This window comes from Cinclus cinclus, chromosome 2 (assembly GCF_963662255.1).
Source record: "Cinclus cinclus chromosome 2, bCinCin1.1, whole genome shotgun sequence".
Taxonomy (NCBI): Eukaryota; Metazoa; Chordata; class Aves; order Passeriformes; family Cinclidae; genus Cinclus; species Cinclus cinclus.
In genome coordinates, this window is record NC_085047.1 from 87,330,866 (window position 1) to 87,358,171 (window position 27,306).

The 27,306-nt window shown below is 42.1% G+C and overlaps 1 protein-coding gene across 1 annotated transcript in view; it reads right to left on the bottom strand.

Moving 5' to 3' along the window:
- Positions 1–27,306, bottom strand: part of AFF3 (ALF transcription elongation factor 3) — a 264,286-nt gene that overhangs the window by 68,382 nt on the left and 168,598 nt on the right. The window contains exons 8-9 of the mRNA XM_062514955.1: positions 16,639–16,690; positions 1,890–1,930 (exon numbers count right to left, since the gene is read on the bottom strand). Coding sequence (XP_062370939.1) covers positions 1,890–1,930; positions 16,639–16,690 — 93 coding nt within the window. The remainder of the gene's footprint in view (positions 1–1,889; positions 1,931–16,638; positions 16,691–27,306) is intronic.

A 27,306-nucleotide genomic window follows, 5' to 3' on the forward strand; every position in this document is an offset into this window, starting at 1 on the left:
ACACAACTAATGAGCAGCAGTATCACAGGCACCCTCACTCTAGCCAAGAAGAGACAGAAACTGCTGCCACAGTGTGGGATTTTGGCCCTCTGCCCTCCTGTTTGCTCGCTGCAGTGAGGTCATGGGTGGCAGGGAGGCAAACCCTCAGGGTGCACTCCCAGCCTTCCAAGCATCCCCTCCAGGAGCGGGGGAAGGAGGGTACCCTGGCAGCCAAATTTTTGCAGAGCATGCTTTTAAGGGCAGACAGGGAAATATTTGACCATAAATCCTAAATCTGAGGTGTGATGGTTATTTAATACTGAGGCCCTTCTGCTCTGTGGATGAAGGCAGCCTGCACCTAGCCACCTCACAACCTTTGATGAGGTAGGGAACATCTATCCATCACCGCCACTTTTCTTTCCAGGGGAGAAAGAAATCAAACTGTGGGTTTTGGGGCTTGTTATTACCTCCAGGGCCATTCCTGCAGGAATGTTCCACATTCAGCCCAGGGGTAGCATGCTGTAAAAAAAATCCCCATGTTTCCTTTGGTCACGGTATTGCCCCCACCAAGTATAAAATCTGCTTTGCCTTGGGGGTGAGCTTGCACACCTCCAGGGAGAGGGGCATAGCGGTGACTGACTCCAACTCCACTTTCTTTTTGCATTCATTACAGTTCCAGCAAATACTTCTGAGCCCTATAACTGCCAGCAATTTCACCCACATCCTGCTCAGGATTTTTTTTTTCCTTAAAGTGGGGCAAAAAAATTCTAAACAAAACGGTGTTTGTAAACTCGGGGAGGGAAGGTCAATAATTTTGGCAGTCTTACCCTCCGAGCAGAGAGAAATGTTATTCATCCATGCACAACATATAATTCAGCCTAAGTGACAGGCTCTGCTCTGGAGAAATCCTGGCCTGAGCTGGCTTCCAGAGTCAATTACGGCTTATTCCCAGGGAGGCGGGGGGCTGGGGGCCAGACGGAGCAGAGGGGGCTGCCAACAAGACATGGGGAAATTTACTCTGTGTCAGCCTGCATGACACAGTACCTCATTTGTGGAAAAATGTAAATCTGCTAGTTCTTTTTCACAGGCACTAAAATGTACAGTGTCTCCTCCCCCATCCCTACTCCCTTTCCCAAAACTGGAAAAGAAATCAGGACCGTCTTAGAAAGCTACCTTATATTTCAATCAATCCTCTTTCATAAAAGTCATTTAAGGTAAATACCTGTGCAGATCTACAGCCCAACTATAACATTTACTATGGCCCAAATCCTGAATTCCTCACTCAGGCAAGTTTCCCATTGGAGTTAATGGATTTTTCTGCTTGAAAAAGAGCTGAGTAAAACCTGAACACCAAGGATTTGGTCCCCTGCTTATCTGCCTGGAGCACTGCTGCAGTTCCAGAAGAAGTGAAAAAATTAATTTAATTCCTCCAAAATATCAATCCCTTAAAACTTAAGGGTTGAAAAAGGGCATTGTTTTTGTGCATAAAACATACAGAGAATCTCATCAAAGGAAGTGTAATTCCCAGGGAAAGGATTTGGAAAAAGTCGAAAGAGAACATCTCAGAATAAATGAAGTACTTATTGCTGAGAAATGAACTCAGATATATCTCAGCAAACTCTAAAGCTCAGAATTTACTGCATCATTCATGCCTTCTCCAGTAAGTTTCTTATCTCTCGTTTGGTATCACAACAAGGGATTCTGCATACTCTGTATGAAATACAACAAGACTGTGATTTTTGCAGTAATAAACTCTACACATGCATGACAAATCCAAGCATGCAAAATGTTTAACATCCCAGTTCACAGATACTTTGGGGACAAAATCCGATTATGAGTTATATGCCACAATAAATAGGGCTCAACGTTTCATAAAGCAATTTATAGTTCATAAAAATGACAAAATGTACCTGTCAGATAGAACGCGGAGAGCAGATCTCTGTGCTGCCTGCTGGAAGAAAGGGCAGAGATGTTTATTTTATATTCTGACTTGAAAATTACGAGCACAATCAACACTTTAAAAAATGCGTTACACACATTTTTGTCACATGTCCAAAATGTTAAAGTGCGAGCAAAGTAGCAGAGAGTCTATAGTCAAATGGACATTCCAGTCTAGTAAATGTAAGAACACTTTGTTTAAAATGCCAAAACCCAGAAGACTGTCAAAGCACCACACGGTATTTGAGGTCTGAACTACTCTATTTAGACAATTTTTTTTCTGTAGGTCCCTGAAAACTTGCCAGGGCTCGGTTTTCTGCTTTCCCCTTTCCCCGCTTCCGCACTCCCACTCCTTCTCCTTTACCATTAGTCTCCTCCCATTCTTCCACAGAAACAAACATCACATATTTGGTTCCTTTGCGATGAATTATAAATTCTGCAAAGCTTGCCAGAGCTGCTGCAGACTTTTCATGAACACTGCCACGTTAATCTGCTGACAACGTTTGCCTACAGTAAAGGATTGACCTTTTGCTGGTTTGCTCTTCAGTTTTTGCCTAGTACAACTCTTTGGATGGGGTGGGGAAACATGGTTCTTGTTCTTGTGTTAACCACCAGGTCTGGGAATAGAAATCGTAGCCTCTCAAGTTTAATAGGGCTCCCAAGCCTATCCCTGAGCTGGTTTGCCACTTTACTCTTATGACTTTTCCCCCTCCTTCAATCACTTCAAGTGGTGTGATTCATGGCTTTGGCACAGTAACCAGCTGCTAAGCAAAGATGAAATACCTAATATTTTGAAAATCTCCCTTATGAAAATCCATTCCACTTGGCCATGACCAGAGTGTCCTATCCCCAGATGCACCTGTCCAGGCTGTGCCTTCTGGCACAGAAGGGACACAGAGCTAAACAGTGCAGGGAGTCAAAGGGCAGGGAAATGAAAGTTTATTTTCTCATTGCAGTTACCAGTAAATACATTTTGAGACTGCTCTTCCTGGCTTATCAGTCTGCTGGGGGCTGCACCTCTATTTTCAAACAAGCTGGATGACTTGCAGGTATCCTGCTCAGCACCAGAGTGTATGGACATAACCCTCATGGCTTGGCCAAATTGCAAAGAAAAACTTGACAAAACCTGACTTGTGGCTCCAGTTACATAATATTTCACAGAAAGGTGGGGAAAGATGCCCTGAATGGAACCCTGAAGATCTGACAGGAGTGGGAAGAGTTTCCACTCGATTCTGGAAGCAGGATTTCTGCTCTTTGGACTTTCTGGAAAGACTTGCGCCTGCCGGGTTTCTCAGGAGATGTAGGTTGATGTGTACCACCCACCAGATTGTTAGAGGACACAGTGGCAAGGCTCAGAGCAGGGTTTTTCCTCAGTGTTGACTTTCTGCAGTGGGCAGAGAACCTGTGGGAAGGCTTTGGAAGGTCCCAGCAGCTTAGTGGGAGTTCTCCCATGGCATGAACACATTGTTTTTAGTGTTAGGAAAAGAATATGGCAAGTCTAGTATTTTTCACTGTTTCTAGAAGGCCATCCTCTTTCCATGCTCTCTGGATACAAAACTATCCATGCCACTGGCTACAGACTTCAAAAAGTGCAGCCACTCTCCAGTTCTGTGGGCTGGCATTGTTTTTCCTTTCTCCTCTGCAAGGGGTTTGGTTGGACAATGACATCCCACACACTCTTGCAAGTTCATGCTCAGAGGAGACCCAAAACTTTGGTTTAAGAATAAACTACAGCATAAACTCTTTTTTAACACCCAGAACCAATACAAGTTCCTCTGCTCCCATGCCTAATCACTCCCACTAGCAGAAGGCTATGACCATTTTGAGTTTCAAGCTGCCCAGCTTTGATGCTGAGGCCTGTGCTATGTTGCATCTTTGCAAAACTCAGGATCTTCTCTCACTATCTGAGCCATTTTCCAAGCCAAGCTATGTAGACATCATCCAGGTCATCCCTTCCCCCCCCCCCCCCCCATCAGCCAGGGCCACTCTTTTGGTCTCCTGAAGCCACTGCGTGGCAGTCTGCCTGAGACACTTCTCATGTTTCCCACTCTTGGCTCAGGCCACCACAGGTGCTTATGTGTTTGTGCAATGCAACAGGTTAGAAAACTGATCCAGTCAAAAAAATAACAGTTTTCCTTCATTTTCTGTTATTTTTTAAAAATTTTTGAAATTCTTTTTCCCCTATTTTCCCTATGTTGTTTCTAACCTAGATCCCTTTTCCGAGCTGCTTCCCCAGGGAGAAGGTGTCAAATCACAGGGTGCACTGTGAGAATCAGAATGGCATTGGGAGGGTAGTGGAGACCTTTGCTGCTGACCTAAGATCATGTCCACCAGTAAGGTCCCTTCCACCTGACATTTATTCCACTCCCTTCTGGAGCTGCAGAGCACTCCTGGAGAAGGGTACACGGTGGCTGTGGTAGCCAGAAGGTGTTGAAGGGGACAGGTTTCTCTGCAGCCACAGTCCTCATGGATACTGAAGAGACTGCAACAAACAAAAGTGAACTTTGATGATGCTAAAAGCCCCTACTATGGGATGTGGGGTTCATATCACTGTTGCATTCTCCTAAAATCCCTAATTTTGAAAGGAAGAAGTGCTGGATAATTTCTCTCCCAGGCTTGAGGAAAGCTGCCCTCAGGAGGGAAGAGGAGAGGTCCCTTGACCCATTTGATGCGCTGAGTCAGGAGACACTGTGTGGAGCTCCAGCCTCAAGTGCCAGTCTCCAGTTTCCATCTTGATGCATTCAGCTGCTGAAAGCTTTGAAAAGGTGATCCCTTCTGGACAAGAAAGTAGGTTCAGATGATAGACAGGGACACAGAAAGAAATGTACAAGTGTGTTTCAGTGAGATCATTCTACTTTTTCAATTACCTTCTCAATTTTGGTCCTTTAATAAACATCCTTCCTCACTGAGGTGCAATGCAGATTGCATGGGGCACCTCAGTCTTTGCCTAGTGGTCACATGTTTTCTAAATGAGACTATTGATTTCTTTCTTACACCGTTGGAAATACAACTGTGTTGGGTTGCGTATTTGTGTGACCCCCCCGAGTTGGTAATGGCCCCATTTCTAAATGATGGGGGAATAAGATCTAGTTGCAAGTTTATTCTTCCTCCCTGGAGAAACAGATCTATTGCCTGCAATGAAATGCAGTTAGCAACTACCCAGCAATTTTAATTCTAGCCTATATTGCTCCCCTCTCCTGGAGAAAGTGAGCTGTTGTAATTAAAGGTAGTTAGCAGTTCCCTAGCAAATATAAATACTTGCAGCCACTAATTACAGTCTGCTCTCCTGTTCCCCTCCTTGCCACAGTACTGGGCTGCTCAATTTAGGGGGAAATATCTGCCCTCACTTCTTGCTAACAGTTTGTGATCCCATTCAAACTCATTCAGGAATCCCCATGGAGGGTTATGACCCATAGTTTGAGGAACTCACAGCTATAGAAACAGTTTTTTTTTGTGATTTATTATGTTTCTAATATGCTGGAATTATCTATGTAACAATGTAAGCAAGGGGGTGGTATTTAGTATCATATAATGCCTGCATGACTATTTTTTTAATAGCTATGTTTTGATTGTGCTATTTAATTTGCATTTTATTTTACATCGTTAACAACTTTACTGAGGCCAACTCATCATCCATCAAGAAAGCTGAGAATATGTTCTACAGTCTTTATTATTCCTGGAAATAAGTTACTATGCTGGTTATAGAAATTGGGGTTAAGAAATAATTTTGATAGTGCTGACAGAATTTAAATATCTTCAAGACTTAGCACTAAAAAGTGCTTTATGGGAAGCTTAATATACTCTTGATAAGTGGTAGAATGTGTACTCTAGCAATGAACATGAATTTGCAGTTCTTGGAATCCGAGGGGTTACTAAATGGAGGAAAGTTCTCTTCCACATGAACACGGATACTGGAGACCAACTCACCACATAGTAACTTAAATTCTGAGTAGGAAACACGGAAGGGAAAAATCCAACCACTCAGGTGTCTCAAGTTATGCTATTTCACCACATCAAGAATTGCAAATTACAGGACAGTGGCTAGTTAGAGTTCTTTGATCCCCAGCTGAGTTGGTTCAGATACATTTAGAGCAGAGCTTCATTGATCTGCCTGTAGTCTATTAATCAGTCATGGAAGATTCTAGCTGTACCCCAAGACTCGTGGGACAAAACAAGTTTTCAGCCAGCAGTAATCATGGTTGGCTTCTCAATCTCCAGAGATTTCATATCCTTTCTCCATCCTTTACTGCAATGAGCCAGAGCTTGGGAACATATTCAGGTTTCAGTGTGTGTTAAATGAGCTACCAAAATTAGCTTGAAGTGTGACAAGTTGCAATCTGTTGTTGAAGGGAAATCAGAGAGGAAATTAAATACTTTTATTGTAATTGGGACTGAGCAGTGAGCTAGCTCATTGTAATTGGGACTGAGCAGTGAGCAGAACGGGTTGAATACAGCTATTGAGATGGAGATACAGGAGTGTTAAGAGTGCCCCCCAGAAATCCCTCTTTTTAAAATTTGTTGCTAAAGGATTGCTTCATAAACTGTTGGGCTCACAGGCATTTTTGGATGAGAAACAAATGAAAACTACTTCAGTATGTTCTGCTGGGCTTGGAAGACTGTCTTGGAGGCACTGGGGGCTGACTGTAGATGCATTTTCCTATACCTCACCCACAGCAACCTTTGGCAAATAAAAGCCAATAAATTGGCTGTTGGCAGATTCAGGCATTTGCATCTTGCCTGTCCTTTGGATTAACTGCTGTTTTTGTGAGACAGCTTAGTTGCAGTGACTGTGTGGAGTTACACGAGCTACACCAGAGCCTTCCCTGAGATGGCACAGGTGTACGTGTGGTGAGAATTTGAACCATTTCTTTGGGGACAGTGAAGCAGTACATGCTGCCTGTGCACGAGTAAATTGCACAGCTTCCAGAGCATCTTGTTTGTCTTCCTTGGGTGGTAGGTGCTGCCCTGGAACTGTGCAGTGAACCATTTATGCTCTAAGTCAGCAGCTCTCAGATTAGCAACCACCCAGAGTGCTGGATGTCACCCTGTATTGGACTGCACTTAATGAGCTGTAGACACACTTTTTCCAAGCCAGGGTTAAGGAAAGATGTCATTACTATATACTGCCATTTGGGAACCAAACCAGGAAAAACACTTTTATATCTGTCTTCTTTCGCATTTCACTCTTCACACGTCTTCCATGTTGATTCTGTTTTCATTTCCTAAGGTTTTGTTTGTTTTTAGCTTAAATGCAGTTTATTCTTAAGCTAGTGAAGCCAGGAAGAAATTTTTCTGAAGGGCACAACCCGACTGCACTCTGAGATCTGTGTGATGGGACTCCACAGAGTGGGTATTTTTTTTCTTTCTGCTTCAAACCTGGTGCTGTTGTGGACCCAGAGTAAAACTTCTGGATAATTCTCTTATTGTGAACCCACCTCAGTCTCCAATCGCATGCAGAGTTTTCCACCTTCCATGTTAAGATGAGTTTATAAACACCTTCTTGTGCTGGAAGTTAGACCTGTACCTGTGAGACAGAGCTGCCCTGCAGCCTCCCAGCTCCTCTCCCTGCACAGGAGTTTATTTATAGACTGTGATCCAGCCAGACAGCCAGCAGCCCTGCCCTAGACAAGCTCAGTTCATCATGTGGATATCTTTCACCCCAGGCATGTTTTCCCAATGTGTTAAGCATCTTTCTCCCATGTCTGGAAACCCTCTCCAGTTTTTGGTGTTCTCCTTGAGGAGTGCAGAGCTGCTCATCAGGGCTGAAAATGGAATGGAAACCTCTCACACCCACAGACTTGCCCTGGTTAAATGCCCATGAACATCTTGTGGCCACAAGAAGTTGCCTAGGGAGATCAGGTCAGACAATTTATCATAAGTGATTCCCAACATGCCTTCTCTCATTGCATTATTCTGTACTCCTCACTGTTCCTAGGGGCTTTGTTTGAGGATTGCTTTCCAGTGTGTATTTCTGAGGGATTGAAAATCACTTGTAAACTGCAGCTTGAGTGTTTCTCTGTAAATTTGCAATATAAATGTATGAATGTGATTTTCACTGTCTGGGTCATATTTACTTAAGATTTACAGACTGTAAGACTTAAAAGGGTCTCCCTTCCCATTTTGGAGTTGGTTATCATCAGAGCCACATCTTTTAAGAAACTGTAAAAGTCCTTCTGGATTTCATGACATCTCTGAGGCCTTTCAACACCTCAGTATTAATTTTTCACCCTTGAGTTTTATTATTATATTCTGGGCGTACATTGTTTTTTCTCCTCTACTTTGCCCATTAATCCTCATTAATCTTCAGGGGCAACACAGCCTAGTGACTTGAACATGGCACCTGGGAGTGAAAGACCCAAGCACAAATCCTGACTTTGCAGCTGACTTGCCATGTGGCTTCAAACAAGCCATATCTCAGTCACAGCCTCCCTGTCAGTTCTATGGAGATAATAATTCTTGCTTAGCTCTACCTAAATACCTCTCAGGGGCATTGTATTAAGCAGTTAATACTTGTAAAGTGATTTGGATCTCCAAATTGCTGTATAATCAGCATGGGTATTAACCATACAGAGAATTTTAAAGATCTGTAAATGCTGAGTTTTCTGTCCTGCATCTGCTCAGATTTTTCCTGCGGCCTGGTCCCAAAAACCATGCAAGGTTTCAACACAGATGAGCTAACTTTAATAGTTTTCAGTGGAGATGAACAGAAGAAAAATCCTTGTTATTTTACATTAATAAAATAGTTAATTTCCAATGCCACTGCTAGGAAGGTCTCAGTCATTACAAACAGAACAGCAGTCATCTTGGAAAACTTCCTCTGTCTCCACAGAAGTAGTCTCGTTATCCAGGAAAAAGTAACTTGGTTGAAGTGCTGCTTGCACTTAGGCTATTGCAGACAAGAATTGTCAGTGTTGTGCCATAGGCTTTAAAAGATTTATTGGGAAGTCTGAAAGCTCAGGAATTAAAGTAGATTTTTTTTTTTTGAGAAGTCCATATATGTGAAAATAGGGGAAAGACAAGCCTGAATTCCCCAAATAGTGGTAACAGATCCCAGGGATGTGCTATGTCAATTTACTGTGATGTATTTGCTACTATGCAAGTATCTGCTGGGATTGTGCAAGAAAATAAAAAATAAGACAGGGGTAACACCCTAGGCTGATTGAAACCAATGGTTAAACTCTTACTGGCTTCAGAGGAGGCAGTTTTCATCCTAGGTACAGGAGAAACTGTAGCTACGGTTCCTCAGTCTCTTTTTCTTAAACAGCAGTTTTGATGATTTACCTCTGAATCTTTTTACTTATTTCTCATCATGTTCTAATACAGCTTCTACTCCCTTTATAAAGTCCTTCTCCCCCCGATTTATTTTCTTCATTGTTTTTTTTCCCTTTAATCCCTTTCCCCTTTTGTGTTCACTTTGTTTTCTGACATACCATCAGCTGCCTCTCTCTATTTCCCCTGTGTTCCACCTCTGTGCACCACATCTTCTTCACACAGTTCCTCATGCTGACATCACCCCTGCCTGAGCTCAATGGCCAAGGGGAGAGAAGTGAGCTTGACTTTCTGCCTTGCAGGGAGCAACAGGTAGGTCCTAGAGAGGCTGTGAGACTGTGCTTGTGTGCAAGTGTGAGTGTGTGCACACATGTGAGAGACACAAGTGGGTGCATTCTCTCCTCTTACAGCTTTTAATAGCTGTGATGCTATAAACAGCACTTATTCCTTGTGGTTATTTATTCTTTGCTGGTTATTTAACCATTCTCTTGCAGGCATGCTGGAATGCACTTGCCTGAAGACAAGCAGAACTCGGTGGCCAGGCTTGAGCAGGGCCCAGACTCATGGATAGTGTCTGGCTTCAGCAAAGGCTCTCTGCAGCAGGAGGAAAAGTGCACAGGCTGGAAGGCTTATGAAAGACAGGGACATGCAAAATCCAGCCTGGAAACGTTGGATCTAATCCTTCTTTATGCCTCAAGTTAGCCAACACTGCTGAATTGATTGCAGTAGGATACATTCCCACGCCAGTCAAAACAGATGTTCATACAGTAATTTTACTTCACAAGGGGAAAAAGTTCTAATGAAATATTTCAAGAAGATGGGGTTAAGAATGTTACGTCAGATACAGAATTAGTCTTGGAAAAAAAGTGATTTGAGTGGAGAAGGGCAGGCTTTTGAGATTTACCAAGCTAAAACTTAGCTTAGTCACAGCATCCTCATGAAGAGACAAAGTAGATGCCCTTAAACCTTAAATTTGATTTCCTGTCTATTTTTGAGTTTTGCTACTAAGAATCATGCAGATCAAAGTGCCATGTTCAAATGTCCCCAATTTTGTGCATGTCCAAGATCCAACCAGATCTCTAACTTTTTCCACTGTCATGTATGGTTGTGGCATTCAAATTTAGAACTTGATCCTGCCTGCCAGCCATAGAATCTGATTTTGTAAGATAGGCAGTGATGTGAGCCAAGTTTGGCAGGACAAGACCGAGCTCTTATTTTGTTTCATCTGACAGTTTCAGTGAGGCAATCTCTGTCTTCTTGTCATGTCTTGTGGAAGTGTAAATTTAGATGTCACAGAGATTTTAAAATCAGAGCTGGCAAACCACAAAAAAAACCCCCTTGGCTCAGCTGCCTTAAATCTTACTCTAGATTCTAGTTAAGTTGGATACCAAAAGAATTGTTTCTCTAATACACAGGAAATAATGGACTTACCGAAGTTAAGTAAGGCTGTTACAGTGCCTATTCCTCCAGTCTAAAAACATAAATTATTGTGACAGGGGGCTAAACAGAGCACTTGGATTAAGTTAAAAAAACACCTGAGGTTCCAGCCATTCCTTTACCCAAAACTTAATTTTTTCCACTTTTGCTTATCTCTGATTTGTGCAGTTTTGGTCAGACTCGCATGTAGCCAGACTTCATGAAATAAGTTTTCTGTGCTCAGTGGAGTGAGAAACTTCTCATCAGAAAGATATTTTACTCCAAGTTTATCAAGGCTATTTTTTTTTTTTTTTGAGAGAAATTCATTTGCAGAAATGATGTAGGCTCTGTGCTTTTTCTTTAGACCTGAGCTGGAGTCCTTTTCAGTGATTTTCCTTTCTGATCAAGTATTGCACTAATGAAGAGGTGAATAAAATAGAACACAACACTAAAATGACATAACGTGGTTAAAATATTTGGACATGGCATATATAACACAATTAGCACTGTCTAAAATGGTTCTAATAATGAACAGGGCTAAGTGTTGTGTTGCAACTTCCCTTATGAAACTCCTCTCTCTAAATGTTCCCTGCTTGGTGCTCTGCTCTTTTAATCTTCAGCTTTGGAAAGTGCTCAGGTCTTACAAGAAAGAAAGCTTTGCTCCTTTATCAGTTACTTTCAGAATTCATTACAGATGGCTTCAAATTAGCTGAAACATTACATTTCATATGTACAAGTATTGTTTATAAAGACTCTATTAAAACTTATTCCTTCTGGAAGAAGGCAGATATGTAACTGTTCATTTCAGGATGATTTTCCTCCTTTTGTTGATTGTCACTCCATATCCAGAAGGGAAAAGTCCCACACCAATTGCCATTGAGCACACTGATGAACTTCTGTCCTGTTGCAGTGTTGTGACAGATTTGACTTGTCTTAAATGCTTGTGCTGCAGACAGTCCCACCAGAAAGATGCATTTCCAGCAATGTACCCTAGTAACCCTCAACGCATACATGATGGGAACAAAATATAGGCACGTGTGTTCCCACAGGAGCTACAAGTGTAACTCAAATCTGTAACAGTTTTTATGGCTTGACCATGAGACGACCATGGCTTGACCAGGGTGATGCTGAAGCATGGACAATTCCCCCAAGGCCAGCAGCCCATCCTGACTGTTCCTAGGCTACTGTGGGTGGGAAGTAACCCCAAGATGCCCAGGAAGGCGCCGGGCTGAGTCGGCTTCCACCACCCTTCGGGGCTTGGGTGGCGAGCCAGATCAGGCTGACAAGACTTTTATTTTACTGTGGTATAGCTGTGAACTTTCTGAGGCTGCTCTTCCCCCGAGGTCTCCTGTGAAATGACAAGGCTTTCTGTTTGTCTTGGCTTGCCTGCAGAGGGGCTGGTTTCGCTTACACCGCTCACACCCTGCAGGGCCAGTCTGTCCTTGTCCTCTCTTGAGGAGGGTGGCCACTTGCAGGCAAATGCTGCCTGATCTCTTCCTTCAGTACAGGACACATGAGCAAAATTAAGGAACCTGAGAGGATTGATTGCTGCCTCCCCATGCACTCTGCAAGGGGGGAATCTTAAGCTCCTGCAGTTACCTGCTGCCACGGGAGAGTAGTCATACTATTTTGTCTTTGAAAAGGAAAAACTTGTGTCTTCACAAGAGATCAGCTGGGGCTGGAGTGCAGAGCCATGTCCCCACGACTGTGTTCTGATTGCTTCTTCAACTTCTGTTTATACAATTTCACAAAATTTTGGCAGGAATCAAGAGCACATACCAGGGTGTTGGCTTTTATGAATCTCGTGGGATGTGAAAGTCAAGCTGACTCGATGAACTTTGGTTACATATTCCAGACAAGCACAATGACTCTATTTATTCAGACTTGGCAGCCAGAATGCAGATTGACTCTGTGGGTAATAAATTTTCGCAGCCACAAAACTTCAGTGGCAACCAACCTGATCCAGTGCAAAAAAAAAATGCATATGAGGAAGCAGACTTGGGTTGCAAAAATATGTTAGATTATTATTCCATGTATGCGTACCAGTCAGTTAATTTATTTGTCTATTGATTGACATGAATTGCACAAATGATGCCAGGGATCTTTGTCCCCTTAAAGGAATTATTTTCTATTACAAAATGTTCATGTTGTAAAAGGACGGGGGGGGGGGGGGGGGGAGGGGGAAATAAAGAGAATTGTTCATATTAAAATTGACAATCTCCTTTTAATATTTCACCCAAGACTGATTTAAGTTATCCAGTGACCTCTACGGAGAAGAGCAGGGTATTATAATGGGGACCATTTCATGTGCTATGCCACACTTCAAAGAACCAAAAGGCAATAACCACTACAATTCAGTACTCTGAACAATCTTAAGTACAATTTTGACATCTTCATGCTACAAAGCTTCAGATGCTTTCTGGGAGAGATGATGATGAAATTATTACTCTATGTGTTATAAATCAGAATGAATTGGCTCTTTAACTTGCAGATTTATGTTAACTACCTTGGTATCTGCTAATTGCATGCTCTTCAGATATTGATTGAGGATTAAAAAGTGTATTTTCTTCAATCTGTGTGGTGTAAAATATGCCAACAGGAAATTTTCTGTCTGCATATTAGATCCTATGATCACTGCCTGTAAAATTGAAACGATCAGTTTAAATGGATAAACTATGCTCATTAAAGAGGAAAAATACATTTATGTAATTAAAATTACGAGACTAATATGTGTGGATAATATAATTACCGTGGGCACACATGTACTCAGCTCAGACCCGGCCTCTTTGGCTTCTCCTGGGCCTGTGAACCTCACTGGTTCACTGGTTAATTGCTGGTGTTGAGGGAAGTGTTGGGAATGCTTTGCCCACTGCAGTCTTGAAGCTTTTAATCATACCTCTGTCTTGCATTTGGCCTCCCTCACCCGCGGCTCGCATTCCTTGGTTGGTCACAGCACTCCAAACACCAGCCCTGGGAGCACAGAAGCACCTGTCCCCCTTTGCACCACTTCAGAAACTTCCCAATCACTGCCTGGAAATTTCAGACATAAATGCAAAATCTCCTCCAGATTTTTCAAAGTTTTTCCCCTAAACTTCCCCATTTAGAAATCAGCAAAATTAAAACCTTCCCAGCTTGTGTACAGCTCACCTTCAGCTCTTTGAGAAACTGGACTACTTGAACAAGTCTGACTGCTCAAAGTTTAATTTATTACACAAGGAGTATCTGGGAATCTCTCATGTACTGGTTCTATCCACTCATCTGATTTTTTTTCTTTCCTGTTCCTGAGCTCAGAAGATAGGAGATTAAAGAGCCTCTGAGTTAGGAAGTAAAAGGAAATGAGGAGTTCTGACATTTAAACACAGGTCCATCTGATCAGTTATTGGAAGAGAGAGTCTGTCTTACTCTTTTTTGTGTCTATTTCCTGCAAGGTGGATGGAAAGGTAGTGTTTTGGTTTTTTTCCAGCAGGTATATCTATTTAGGATTGTTCATTAAGCAAACCTGCAGGTCTCAGCAAAGGTTCTACAAAACATTTCATCCAGCAGGAGCCAGCCTGTGCCTCTGGGAGATTTTTGTCTTTAGAGTCAAGTTAGGAAAAATTGTGACTAGGAAAGGGGACCAAATAACTAAGTAATTTCCAAAGGTTGTTCATGCTAGGGCCTGTGATGATTAGAAGTGAGTCATGGGATCTCAGCCCTCCTCTTTGCCGTGTGGGTGGTGAGCTCTGTCCTGGCTCTGCAGAGCTTGCTGGAGCACCGAGCTGAAAGACCCAGCCTGTATCAGATGCATCTTGGAGCCCTGGTGACTGAGCAGAGACCTGGCATAGCACAAAAGCACACAGAAGATGTTAATAACTACAAGTCATAGTGCTAAACCAGAGGTCCATGTGTGCCTGCCCCATCAGCAGCAGTTTTCCAGAATCCCTTCTCTGCCTAAACCTACTCATGTTCTTTATGCACGATAAACACTTTCACATGTCCTTTTCTGCTTGCTATGAAGCAAACCAGATTTTTTTTCTCTCTGGCTCTCCTAGCCTGTTTCACTCTGACATCCATTACTCAGGGTCCTGTCTCCCTGCCTGAAGGACATCTCTCTTGTCCAGCAGCTCATGCCTCCTCTATCACCCAGCTCTGGCTGCAACATCATGGCACCTTGGTCTGCTTTTTTTACTCTTCAGGTACCCCTTCTATCCCATACTTTACTTTGTCCTATGCTGTCTGTAAACTGTATTTTAAACTATCTAGACAAGCAGGAAGAGTAATTAAATGTGAAGTGTTTCAGGATGAAATATGTTAAACAAAAAGAAATTGTATAAATATGTAAATAATAGAATCTATGTGCTGAATCTTTGTAACACCAAGAAGCTTCACTCAGAATAGATGAAACAAGGTTTCAGTATAAATATTAAAAAGTTTTGATTTACCTGTTGTTTGCAATAGACTGTAAAATATGGACATCTAATAACAAGAGTTAACGAAAGTTAAGTTCTAAGTTCCTGAATTTTAAAAGTCTAGATATCCATCCAGCCTACCCATCTAGATACTCCAGTTACCCATAACTGAAATAATCAGATTTGAAGCTCACACGGTTTAGCCCCAGCCAGCAACAGTACCATGCAGCTACTTGCTCACTCCCCCTGCCCCAGTGGGATGGGGAGGAGAGACAGGAAGAAAAAGAGTTTGTGAGTTCAAATAAGAACAGTTAAACAGTTGAAATGAAATAAATATAATAATAATATTATAAGAGTAATAATTGCAATGCAAAATACAATTGCCCAGCATCCACTGACTGATGCCCAGCCCATTCCCAAGCAGTGATTGCTGCCTCCCAGCCAACTCCCCCCAGTTTATGTACTGGAAATGATGTTCTGTGGAAGGGAAATCCCTTTGGCCAGTTTGGGGCAGTTGTCCTGGCCATGGCCCCACTCCAACTTTTGGTGCACCTGCTTGCTGGTGGAGCAGGAGACACTGAAAAGTCCTTTTAGGGTAAACTCAGCAACAACTGAGACATCAGGGAGTTATCAACACTGTTCTCACACTGAATCAAACCACAATGCTGTACCAGCTACTACGAAGAAAACTGACTTTATCCCAGCCAAAACCATAACAGAAACCCACATTATATCCGTGAGATGCAACCAGGAGCAGTACTGCCCTCACATAGTGCAGTGAAGGCATGGGTTGTGCATTTCAGGGAAAGAAGGAAGGGAAGGGGGTCTTGGCCTCTCATTCCCAACCAAATCATCTATACCAGGATACTGAGAAGGACAGAACACAGCATAGCACTGCTTGGCAAAGAAGCACGCAGCTGGTCATGGGAAAGTCAAGCTCCAGTCCTGTTCTACTGACTCCTTCATTATTTAGACAAAACACAGCAATATTTTAAGGAAAAATTGGGACACACCTCCTACAGACAAGAAAACCCAGCTTCCCTGACACATGGAAAACAGTGGATGGTGTATCTGCTGCCAGTCAGGTAGTTTAGGGTGTTTAAAACACAAACATAATCACTGTGTTACGGAGTGAATCAAATGCACAGCCAAGGCTTTTTTCAGTTCTCTTCAGCTTTTTAGCAGGCATGGGCCACGCAGAGTCAGGACCAAAAATGCTCAGAGGAGAGGCCACATCTGGGGGGATGCCGGAGGCAGGTAAGAGATAAGCAGCCCAGCAGCTAATCCCCAGGGCCAGCTCATGACTGCGAAGTTGGCCTGAACCCTTAATCCAGGATTCCTGTTTCTCCCCTCCTTGGCCACTCTTTAAAACAAAACAAATTCAAATCAGAAGGAAGCTGATAGAAAAACCTTCTGGGTCACATCAAGGTAATAAATCAAGAGCACCGCAGCCTGTTCCCCACCAATCCAGCAGTTAGCACACGCAGGCTGGCTCTGAGCAGCAACATCTGTTACTCCAGTTACAGTACTGCCATGTATTTTGATAACCTTTATGTATGTTTAGAAAAAACATTAGCAAAATATTTGCAGTAGCTCAGTCTCGACATGAAACATGCTTCAAGTGACACGTTACTTGTCTGGTTCTTACCTGGTCATTCTCCTCTTCATCACTGCTTAACTTGAGGTCATCTTCTAGCATTCTGGAAAGCAAGCAGAATAAATTATAACTTATCAAAATGCTTTAGATTGGATATTTTCTCAGAGCTGCTGTAAATATTCAATAATGTAAACAGAAAGAAAATCTATTTTATACCAGTAACTTTGTAGCTGCGACACTGTATATCCTATCCAGTTGCTATCAGCTAACTTTTAAATTAATTTGCTACTATTGCTGCCCAAAAGAAAATGTTTATTAGAGTAATATTAGAGTAATAATGGATTTTGCAAAGATTCTTGTTACTGCAATCACTGACAAACAATTTTTATATGCTAAAAATAGTATTTTTGATGCTGACAGGTCAGTAGTCTCCGTGAGAGGAATTCTTTTGTCCATTTGGCTTTGAGCTTACAAAACAGAAGTAGATGCTTACTCTGGCAATACTGCAGCAAAAATAAGGTTCAGTGGTTTCCCAAAGGCCACTTTTACTTTATTGCATGTTTGATGTAAAATTGACATTGACTGAAACAATTAAAACTAAAATATACTGTCTCAGTGCACAAGAGTATCTACAGGATTTCACTGTCATATAAATATTCAAATAATGCATCTTTTCTAATCAGAATTTCATCCCCCCTTCCCATATCCTTTCCTCAACTTGCTGAAACTGGTTCACAAAGAAGAGAAATCTGGTTTTACCTCCATAATTTTTTTTTTTTTTACAATCTAAGATTAAGTAACCAGCAGTTAAACGAGTTGAAGATTTCCTCCAGTGCTTGAAAAGTCTTAGAGAATAGAACCTATTTTTAAAAAGTGCCTCGGTAATAATAGTAATAATTCAGAAAGTTGCTAATTTTTCTTGCACTCTGGGAAAAAAAGAATCTGTAATTTCATCTCAGCTCCAGAAAAAAGCTTGGTGAGCAATTCAAACACATCCTGTGACGTGGGTGGTCCCCAGGGTGCAAGTATTGCAAGAAGACATATGTAGTAATTTCAAACCACCTCCTTGTACTTGTGCCTAGATCTTCCAAGAGCGTGCCTGAAAAGCATGACTCTTACATGGGCTACATGGTGTGCTGTGCCTTAAAAGAGCACAGAGCCTCACCACACTCTCCTCAGCTCCTTGCTGTACATACAGTCCCTGCCTGTTGCTGTTGTCACAGCTGCTTCCCAATTTCCCCACGGCACCTTTCAGGGAACGTAGGTATATGAGAACAGGACTGGGGGTCAGAGCAGAAATTCCTGTTAGTTCATGTTTTAAAGATTCTCCTCTTCCTTTTTTTCTCATATTTTCTTCTACTTGTGACAAAATTTCTCCTCTGTAAAATCAATGTATCAAACTCAGCAAAACCTATTGGCAATGAATGCAGACACCTCAAATACAGAGGAGTCTCACTCAGTTGGAGGGACTTGACAATCTCCCAGCAGGACTTGCCTCTTTTATCTCCAAGTATGTCCACTGTCAGGAAAAAGCTCTCTCTGCCATCAGCTGTGAATCAGCAAAACCTCTGATGGCTGTATCAACGCAGGCACTGACCCAGCTTACAAGCCCTGCTGAGAAGTGGCAAACAGGACAGGTATGATGACACAGGATACACCTCCTAGGAGCCAAACCACATCAGAGAGGCAAAACTTCCTGTAAACACAAGACCCACACTGGCCTTGGATCCCTTACATCACTTACAGGGATCCAAACAAACTTGTAATTGCTCATTCTTTTAATTAGTTCTGTTTAGGCCATCCCTGAGAAAACAGTGCATGGAAACAGAAAGCTCAGTCTGGGATTTGGCACCTATGTGATGAGATCTGCACTGATAGTGATTTAACCAGAAAGTGGTATGCTTATAGTGAAAAGGAGAACTCCCAGGGTGTCACTGCCTCCTCTCCCTTGACTGCATGAACTTCTGCTAGTGATGTGCTAGTTAAGTACATTTACTTTAGGTTTAGCAGCTCAGTTCTTCTCCTAAATATGGAAGCTGAAAAATCAAAAGCATATAATTAAACATTCCAGATACCTCTGTGTATTTATTAGTGTCCTGGATTTTTGTATTAACATATAAAAAAGTGTCTTGTGAGCTTGTCATTAGACACAACTAGGATATTTTGAAGCCTTTGGGTTGTGTGGAGGTGTGAGACAAGGTTTGCAACCTGGTACTATCCACACAAAAGGAACAACAAACCGCAGCACTGGTCCTTCAAACCCTCCTTGCTTGTACATCTTAGCCCGTCTTTATTTTCCCTGTCTGCTTTTCATTTCTGAAGTGTTGATTTCCAAGAAAAGCACTGCCTGCCTGGGGCTTGCAGCCCCTTTTGGAACTACCATCAGACTACAAACATGCTCCTAACACTGGGGATAGGAAAAAAAACGGGTCATCATAAAATGCTTGCTGGCTTGGTTTTTTTCCCCCCTAGAGAGGGACCTGGCCATCCTGATCCAAGTATCTGTCACGAGGATGTATCAGGTTGCTAGTGTACAGATCTGCCTTGTAAAGCAGGAGCTGTTCAGGTACAACCTTTTCACACTCAGGTGAGGCCCTCAGCCCTCATCTACAAAGCCACAGCCAGAGCAGGACACATTGTCACCTGGCAGGTGAAGCTGAAGCTGGCCTGGGAAAAGAGGCTCCTTGGGCACCAGGGCAGCTCTCACAGCCCAGGCTGAAGCATACCTGGCGTGAGGAGGGCATGTTTATGTTACAGGGATTCCATTTTGCAGTGTCTTAAGTAAGGTATATCAATTTTGGGTACGGATGTTTTTGAGGAATGTTTCTCCTTAACAGCTCATTTCCATCATGAAAACAACGGTGGTTGAAATAAAAATTCCTCAACTGGACCAGCAAACCCTACTTGAAGAGAGTGAGAACAGAAGAAAAATACTTTAAGCTTACAAGAGGTGTTACATTAAATTGTAATTTATCTCAAAAGCACTTTGACACAGATTCAGCACAGAATGAGCTTTGGTACACCCTATGTTAGCAGAGCACTTCAGACTGTGTTTAAAACAAACCTGTTCTGGATGGGATTTCTTAACATGTTCTGGCAAACAATATAAGGATGGAGAGACAAGCACAGACAAACTCATGTGCAAATGCAGCCTTTACACTCTTTTCAGAACATTCAAAATTCAGGCCAGTGAGTGACATCATCCAAGGGTTTTCAGATTTTTAAAAATAAACCTGGCTTTGATGTATTGGGCACTGGTGAAGAGGTAAGTAAATACAACCTCGTAAACAAAAGCCAGAAAAATGAAGCGGTACTCAAAGCAGCTCTGAAAAACACACAGCAACACTTAGGGGTTCTGCACTTGAAAAGAGCACATACAGTCAGGAAGTCACTTTACAAAACCTCATTATACGTTTTAGTGAAATCTCTGTGAGGTCGTGGGGGCAGTGAGGGGTGGGGTCAGGCGGGAGTGCTCAGCGCACTCTGATGAGTGCATTTGTTCCTTTCTCTACAAAGAATGCGACAGGTAGAGACATCATGAAAGGAAATGAGGATGGGTTTGGGATATTGAGAAATGCCACAGCAAGCCAGCTGGTTTCATTCTCCAGTAACCACGGGGCTGCAGCCCCATTCAGTTATAGGGGAAAGGAGGAGGCGTGCAGGCTTACATGAAGAAGAAAATACAAAGTGGTCTAGAGGTCATTGTTGTACAACGTCTGCCAATGTCAGTGTGACTGTGGGTCCAAACCTCCTACACAGCTTATCAGAAAACCTGACCTGTTTTAATCTGAGGGTTACTCACTGCACTGGTTCAGAAGGGCACTGGGGCTGGGGTAGCCATGTGGTGCACTGTGGAGAGACCTGTGGGACTCCTGTTCATCCCAGCATGCCGAAGGACCAGGGGTTGCTCCTGACCAAAAATTACAGGGGATTTGGGATGGGAGGTCATCACAGGCTGCCAGAGAACCACCTTGCTCAAATGCAATAGTTGAGACTTGCAACTTTGCTGTTTTGCTTGTCTTTTTTCCTTGTCTGTCTTTTTTCCTGATTTGTCACTGCAGGAAAGCTAAGTCCCAAGCAAGTGTTATCTTCAGCCTCTGCCAGAGTCCAGGGAGCAGCGAGAAGATACCCAGTTTCCCCTCCTGGAATTAACATCCAAGTAATAGCAGGTTTCAAGTGTGAGGGTAGAGTCAGGCCTTATGTCAAAGATTTCTGACAGAGCTGGAAGATTCTCCTTCTGAGAAGAAGGAACAGCCAGGGAAGAAGATATCCATGGATCAGTGTCTGGAGAAGGTTGTCCTCAAGAGCCAGCTGAGAATCTGTTGTCACTTTTGACCTATGGAGCTACTCTGAGGTGCTTCCAGCATACCCCTATTTAGGAGGATATCTTTTCTTCCACAGTGAAGACATGCCTGAAACCTGGAATTATCCCTCACATAAAAGAAGCAGCAGGCACCACATCTTGTATTTCACTTTAACCTCGAATAAATTTCACATTCCTTGGCCTCATGTCTTCTTTCCTCCCCCCTGCAAATTACTTACTGAGGCATAAACTCTCCAAAAAATTCCTCTTTTTTTTTTTTTTTTTTTTTTTTTTGGTGATTGTAGAGATTCCCAAGAGAGGTTATACAAATGAGAAACAAAACTCTATGTCCCTCTGGTGGTCTAAGCTACTATACAAGATATGGTCTTTCTTCATGATATTGTTGATGATTATAACAACCCGTAACAAAAAATCAAGAAGGGAAAGGAAAAATATTGATAGTAATTCACTAATTAACACTAATGCTTTAGGAGAGAACATGCCAATGGTTTGTGAGCCTGGGGCACAAATACATGTATATTGCAATTGTCATTTAAATAAACTCAGAAGTTGCAGTCTTTGCAATCTGTAAAATCTCCTGAATGCGTTGATCTGATCAAGTATATTGTCTCAGTTTAATTCTAGGAAGCATCTCAGTCAGAATACCGTGTTTATTATGGAATTCTATGATTTCTGCTCATTATGTAGGAAAGGAACTTCAGCAGCAGAAAAATACTTTGATTTTAGCTGAAGAGGAACCCCACTAAGCAAAGAGTTGTAATGAAATACCAAAATCAAACAACAAAGTGCTCTTTCAAGTTTAGGTTACTACAATGTTTCATTTTGAATGCTCTTGGAAAATCATCTTATTTTTCAGTGTACTTTACTGGCATTTTATTTTCTTTCTCCTAAATGCATACTGACCTTTCAAGAACTGGACATTAGTTTTGATATTGCAAGAAACCCAGAAAGAAAATAGATATCATTCCAAGTAGCAGTATGCTAGAAGACTTTCAGACTGACCACAGATGTTTAAAGTCATAACTGATGCACTGATACAGAAGAAAATACTCCTTCACATTATAAAAAAGCAAAACAAAACCTTCCCAGAGGCACAGCACCATGTAAGAACTTTAACTCCTGTCCCCAGCAAAATGAGAGAGAATGCCAGGTGGGAATATGATGTTCCTACCCAGACTGTGCCCTTATGCTACTGGGATTGTTTCAGCTAAGAGTGCTCACGTACATAATATGACTTAAGCTCCAGTAAGACAAATGTACCTTCAGTTTCTGGCTGTCTTCCATTGCTTTCTAAAAGAGAAATGCTAGGAAAAATATGCCTGGTAAGAAGTACAGAGAATTCATAAGAAACAGATGAACATGTTTCCTTTCTTAAAAAAAAAAAAAAATAAGAGAAAAAGAGAAAAGGGAAACGAATGCTGTTGCTATAACCTTGGTTACTTGCACTAACAGATGGGCAGTTATATTCACTACTTACCTACAGCCAAAGCAGGTATTTCAAATAGCTTTGTTTACTAACCCTAAATATAGGAATGGCTGGTTTTATACAGTAGTAATTTTTAATTAATTAGGTTCTGATTGCTGAAATTATTTTTCATTCTAGTGCTATAACTGATGCAAATGTTTCACTTTGGAAAAGCTCATGCATTTATATTATCTGAAAAGTGTAGTATTTATTTGTTTTATACAAAATAAAGTCAAAAGCTTGTGGATTAAGGTAAGCAACTAGATCAAGAGGACATTTTATAAGTGCTGCAACAGAGCTTCCAGCAGGCTTGTAAGACCTCTGCAAGGGCTGCTTGAAGTGTCTAAAATTCACTCTGAATATATGATGTTTAAGCTGTAACAATCCACCAACAAACGGCTTGTGCAAATTCTGCTGCACAGAAACATGCAGGAAAGCATGATTATATAGAATACCATCAAATCTAATTAAAAACAGAGGGAGAAAGCCAGTAAAATCAGACTGGTGAAATATTAATGTACTTAATGCTGGAATGAAGCCTATATATCAATGTGAGATTTAATTCCAGAGTGTAGAATTTAAATGCCTGAAAAACGGACTCAGTCTATAGAAATAGAATTAGCAATTCCAATAAAAAATAGATACTCTGAAGGAAAAGTTTTCTGTCCTTGGCTTGAATCCATCTAGGCTAGTGTACACTGCTCTCCAAAACCATTTAAACCAGCTAAATATTCTGCTGAATTCCCATTACACTGATGGTCTCATTAGAAATGCAAGGCAGTCCTCTCCAAGGGATACAGCCATCACTCTCTCCTATGAGCAGAAGCTGAAATAAGGTTTCTTCTGCAGCAGCTGCCCCTGTGAGCAACTGGGCTTGCCCTGGTGATGTTTCTCCCCTATAAAGAAAGGGACAAAAAATGCAATTGAATCATACCCTGAATTTTTTTAACTCCTTAGCAGGGTGGTGAGAAAGTGCCACACAGACCGCAGCGCTTCCCGAGAATGATGTTTGGGCAGAAGGACCCAGAGTACCTCCTTAAAAATGAGAGAAATTCAGGAAAGCAAGGAAACAAACCCCTGTGAGACCACTGCCCGAGCAAGGAAGCCACCAAAAAAAAAATGCATGAATACTCAGAAAAAGGGAAGAGTGATGAGTGACTTATCGGCAGCTAAGTAGTCCAATCAGTCTGAGGGCTTACCAGAGTTTCATGGCTAATCATGCTCTGTGTGACAGGAGGAAACACATTTGAGGAATAAAAGTTTCGAATGCGCTGCTTGCAATTTTCTAATCTGTTTCTTGCCTCCCTGCCCCTGCACCCCCCAAGCTTCTCTAGGTGTGATTAGCAGTTATTTACTAACGCTCTCCCTCTGATTTCCCAGCCACTACTGATGCTGCCGCCTAAAAAATATTAATTTCAAATGTGAAATGAACTAAGAGTGCATGAACTGCAGTACAGCCTGTGTGTCAGCCATTGTGGCAAAAATCTTGGGGAATTTAATGTGTCTGAGACAGAGCTGCCACTGCCAACTCTCCCCACTGAATGTGCAGCATCTGATTTTGTACTCGGTGATTATTCCCTTACAAATGATCCCTCACTGCCCAATTCCCAGCAGTACAAGCATCTGTTTTTATGTTGGAGTCATCACGAGGGTGAGGTTTACCCCACATTTCAAGGTACATCACAAATGACCCTCAGATTTTGCTAGCCAGTGGTCTTCAAGCTGTGGTCTGTATGGTGACATGGAAGATCTGGGGTGTATGGATACTTCCCTCTAGGGTAGCTGATTTTAAATAACTTACTGTCTCTAGACACTGTTCAGCTTCCTGTCTGTCTAACAGGCAAACCTGCGTTTTCTCAAGTAATAAAAAATATTTACTGACATTATTACAGCTTTAATGCTTCCAGCTAATGAGAGGCTATTGCTAGAATTTATTATTGCTGTTTTTCACGTGCCTTAAGAAACCCCATATTCTCATCGTCCTTGAGCTTTCCTCTAGTATCTTCCATTCCTTTTATCCATATTCAGTATTTTACATTTTCTTTTTCAGACCGTTTTATTTCTTGTATATGTATTCCTATTACATATATTTTAAATTTCATGGCTATTGCACAAATTGCTCTTTCTTTCTAATTACTACTTTTACTTGACCACTGAAGCTGAACTAGCTTTCAGTAAAGTTGTTTTTTGCCTTGATTGTGGAAATGCAGCCTTTTGCTAACCTAACAAACTCTGCTTAAAAAATTTCAAGCTGCCTTGTTTCTGGGCCTTTCTACCCCATCAGTTTGTGGTCAAAAATTTCTTAAGCCTTGGGACACCTGCATTTCCTTATTGGGACTGTCCTTTATTTGTCTAGTATGGACATAATAAAATTATGGTCTGGTTCACAGGCAAGCATATGCTTCCCATCCACTGACCAATTTATCTTTATTCAAAGGAGGGGTGAGAATGTCTCGTGAAAAGTCATCAGTGCTAGAAAAGTGCCACAAAGACCATCTACAATCTTTACTCCACTTTCACAGCTATCTGTGCTGGACATCTGGTGATACCTTCCAAACTAAGACCTCTGGAATCCACCTGATTAACCTGTCTTCCCTTTACAAATTGATGCTGCTGGAGCACCTTTGTCCCCTCTTGTAACTGTAGTTGATATTCAGTTTATATTCTCTCTCTGGGATAAAGAAGAAGTTTATTGGACATTCTGAGCTGGAGCTTTCTATGTCAAGAAAGGCTAGAGGAGGAAAGGAACAATTCCCAGAGGTGCATGGCTGACTGGCTGACACAGAGAGGCTATTGCAGAATGTATAAATGGCACAGGAACATATGGGAACTATACCTCCTCCATACCCTCTGCAGCTCCAGCCAGCAGAAGCACATCTGTGAAAGACACACCAGGACCCCCAAAGTTTTCAGCATTTCCTTTCAAATACTTTGCCTAGCCATTTCCTGGAAATTCACTAAATGTATTTTACTCAGTCCCGTCTGCAATACTTATAGCTTCATTTAGTTTTAATATAGTTATAAATGGGCTGTAGCGGCCTGCTTTTTTTAATAACTAAGTAAATGAAACCCTGTCTGTAATAATAAATGAACCATCCATCTGGGAGGCCTCCAGTAAAAATTTCAACAGGTATTTATTGCTCTTTTATGTAAACAGTACTCTGGACAATACAAGTGATTATACTCTCTGTCAGCCTTGTCAGGAAGGAGACAGTATAGTTTTGGATGAAGTTCCATAGCATATACACTGAATTTAGCGGTTTATTTGACTGGATGGAGAAAAAATGATTAAAACAAGCAAATAAACAGACAAGAATCCAGTTCAACTGTGAAAGGAAGCATACCATTTTATTTAAAGATATGGGCTGTAAGGATGGATAAGATATAGAAAATTGACAGGTCTGCAGTGCTACAGACTTCTCCCAACTACAGATGCTACACAGACAGCTCCCTAAACAAACCCCACCCCCTCAAAAGTGGAAGGAGTTTCACTGTAAAATCAACGCTTTACAGAGAATTTAAAATATATTGTGCCCTTACTGATTCACATATTATGGAAGAGTAGTGCCATGGGAAAATCTCCAACTGGAGTACAAGAGATTGAAAACCATGCTATCATCCCTGAGGGTCATCCCTTTCATTCATGGACACTGTTCACACATTGGAAAGGGCAAAAGCATGACACTTTTCAAATAATGAAATTTTAATTTAAAGAAATCTCGCTGTGAAAATCATCTTCATACCACTGTTATATTCTGGCTCCTAATTACATACCATTACATTCCACTATTGTTGGAATAACACAATGTCAGAATAAATTGTCAAATAACTATTTCAGTGTATGGCAAGAGGGGGAGGGAAAAAGAAAGAAACAAGAGGCAGAAAGACCTGAAAGCTCACATATGGCCAAGGTGACGTGCCATCACTTGATGCTGAGGAGCGAGCTGTAGGGAGTTCTGTGCATTAAACATGCAGGAGCCATTGTGACTTTTGTCAAAATTTCCAGCCCTCAAATTTCTGTGGGAATGGGCTGAAATCTCTCCCATGAGTGGATTTCTCAGAGCCTTTCATTTTCAGCCAAGATAGGCACAGGGAAAAATGCACTTTTTCCTTCTGAGGCAGACTGTAAAAGGAAAGCAAAGCTCTCTGTCCAACACCAGGCAGACTCTGCCCCACAGGGCAAATGGATTGCTGCTCTTTACAAGACCTGCACCCTGCATGCTGGGCTCAGACTGAAGCTACATCCATGGCCAGGGTGTTTCCAACAGGGCTGCTTAGCTTATCAAGCTGAACTTACAAGGAGATGGTGCAATAGTGATAGTACTCTCTTTACTCCTCTCTGCTTTTGATATGTTGGTGATAAGGTAATCCCAACAAGGCAGAAATCTCTGAACTGACAGCAGTGCCACCAAAATACAGGAGCTCTCAGGTTTGCTGGAGGATGGGCGGAAGGAGGAAGGGAAGGAGGGGGCTGCTAAGGGAGCACCAGGACATGGGGCACCAGCTCTGCAGGGACAGGGAAGGTGGAGGCTGGCACTGGCACCTGGGGCAAGTTCATGGCCATGAACTTTGCTGCTGGGGAAAGACAACACATGTGCAACCTGCAGTGGTCAGATAATTCCTCTGCTTCCCATGGAGCAGCAGTGAAGGGCTGGTTGCTCATGCAGAGTCCCATTAATTCAAACTGCACTGTGCAGCTCTGGTCCAGGTGGGGGTGGGGTTTTTCAGGGGCTTCATGGCACAGCTCACCCTCAGCTGCCCTGGGGTCTGATGTCACCAAGTGCTTCTAGCCTGCTTATTTCACTTTGAGATAACCCCTTCTAGGATGCAAAATTGGCTATTCCTCTGTCTTAGAAATAATCTCCTTTGGACATAGCAACAGCAAAAATAATCAGCTGAGGGCTGCTCTTCAGAAAATAGTTTTATTCTC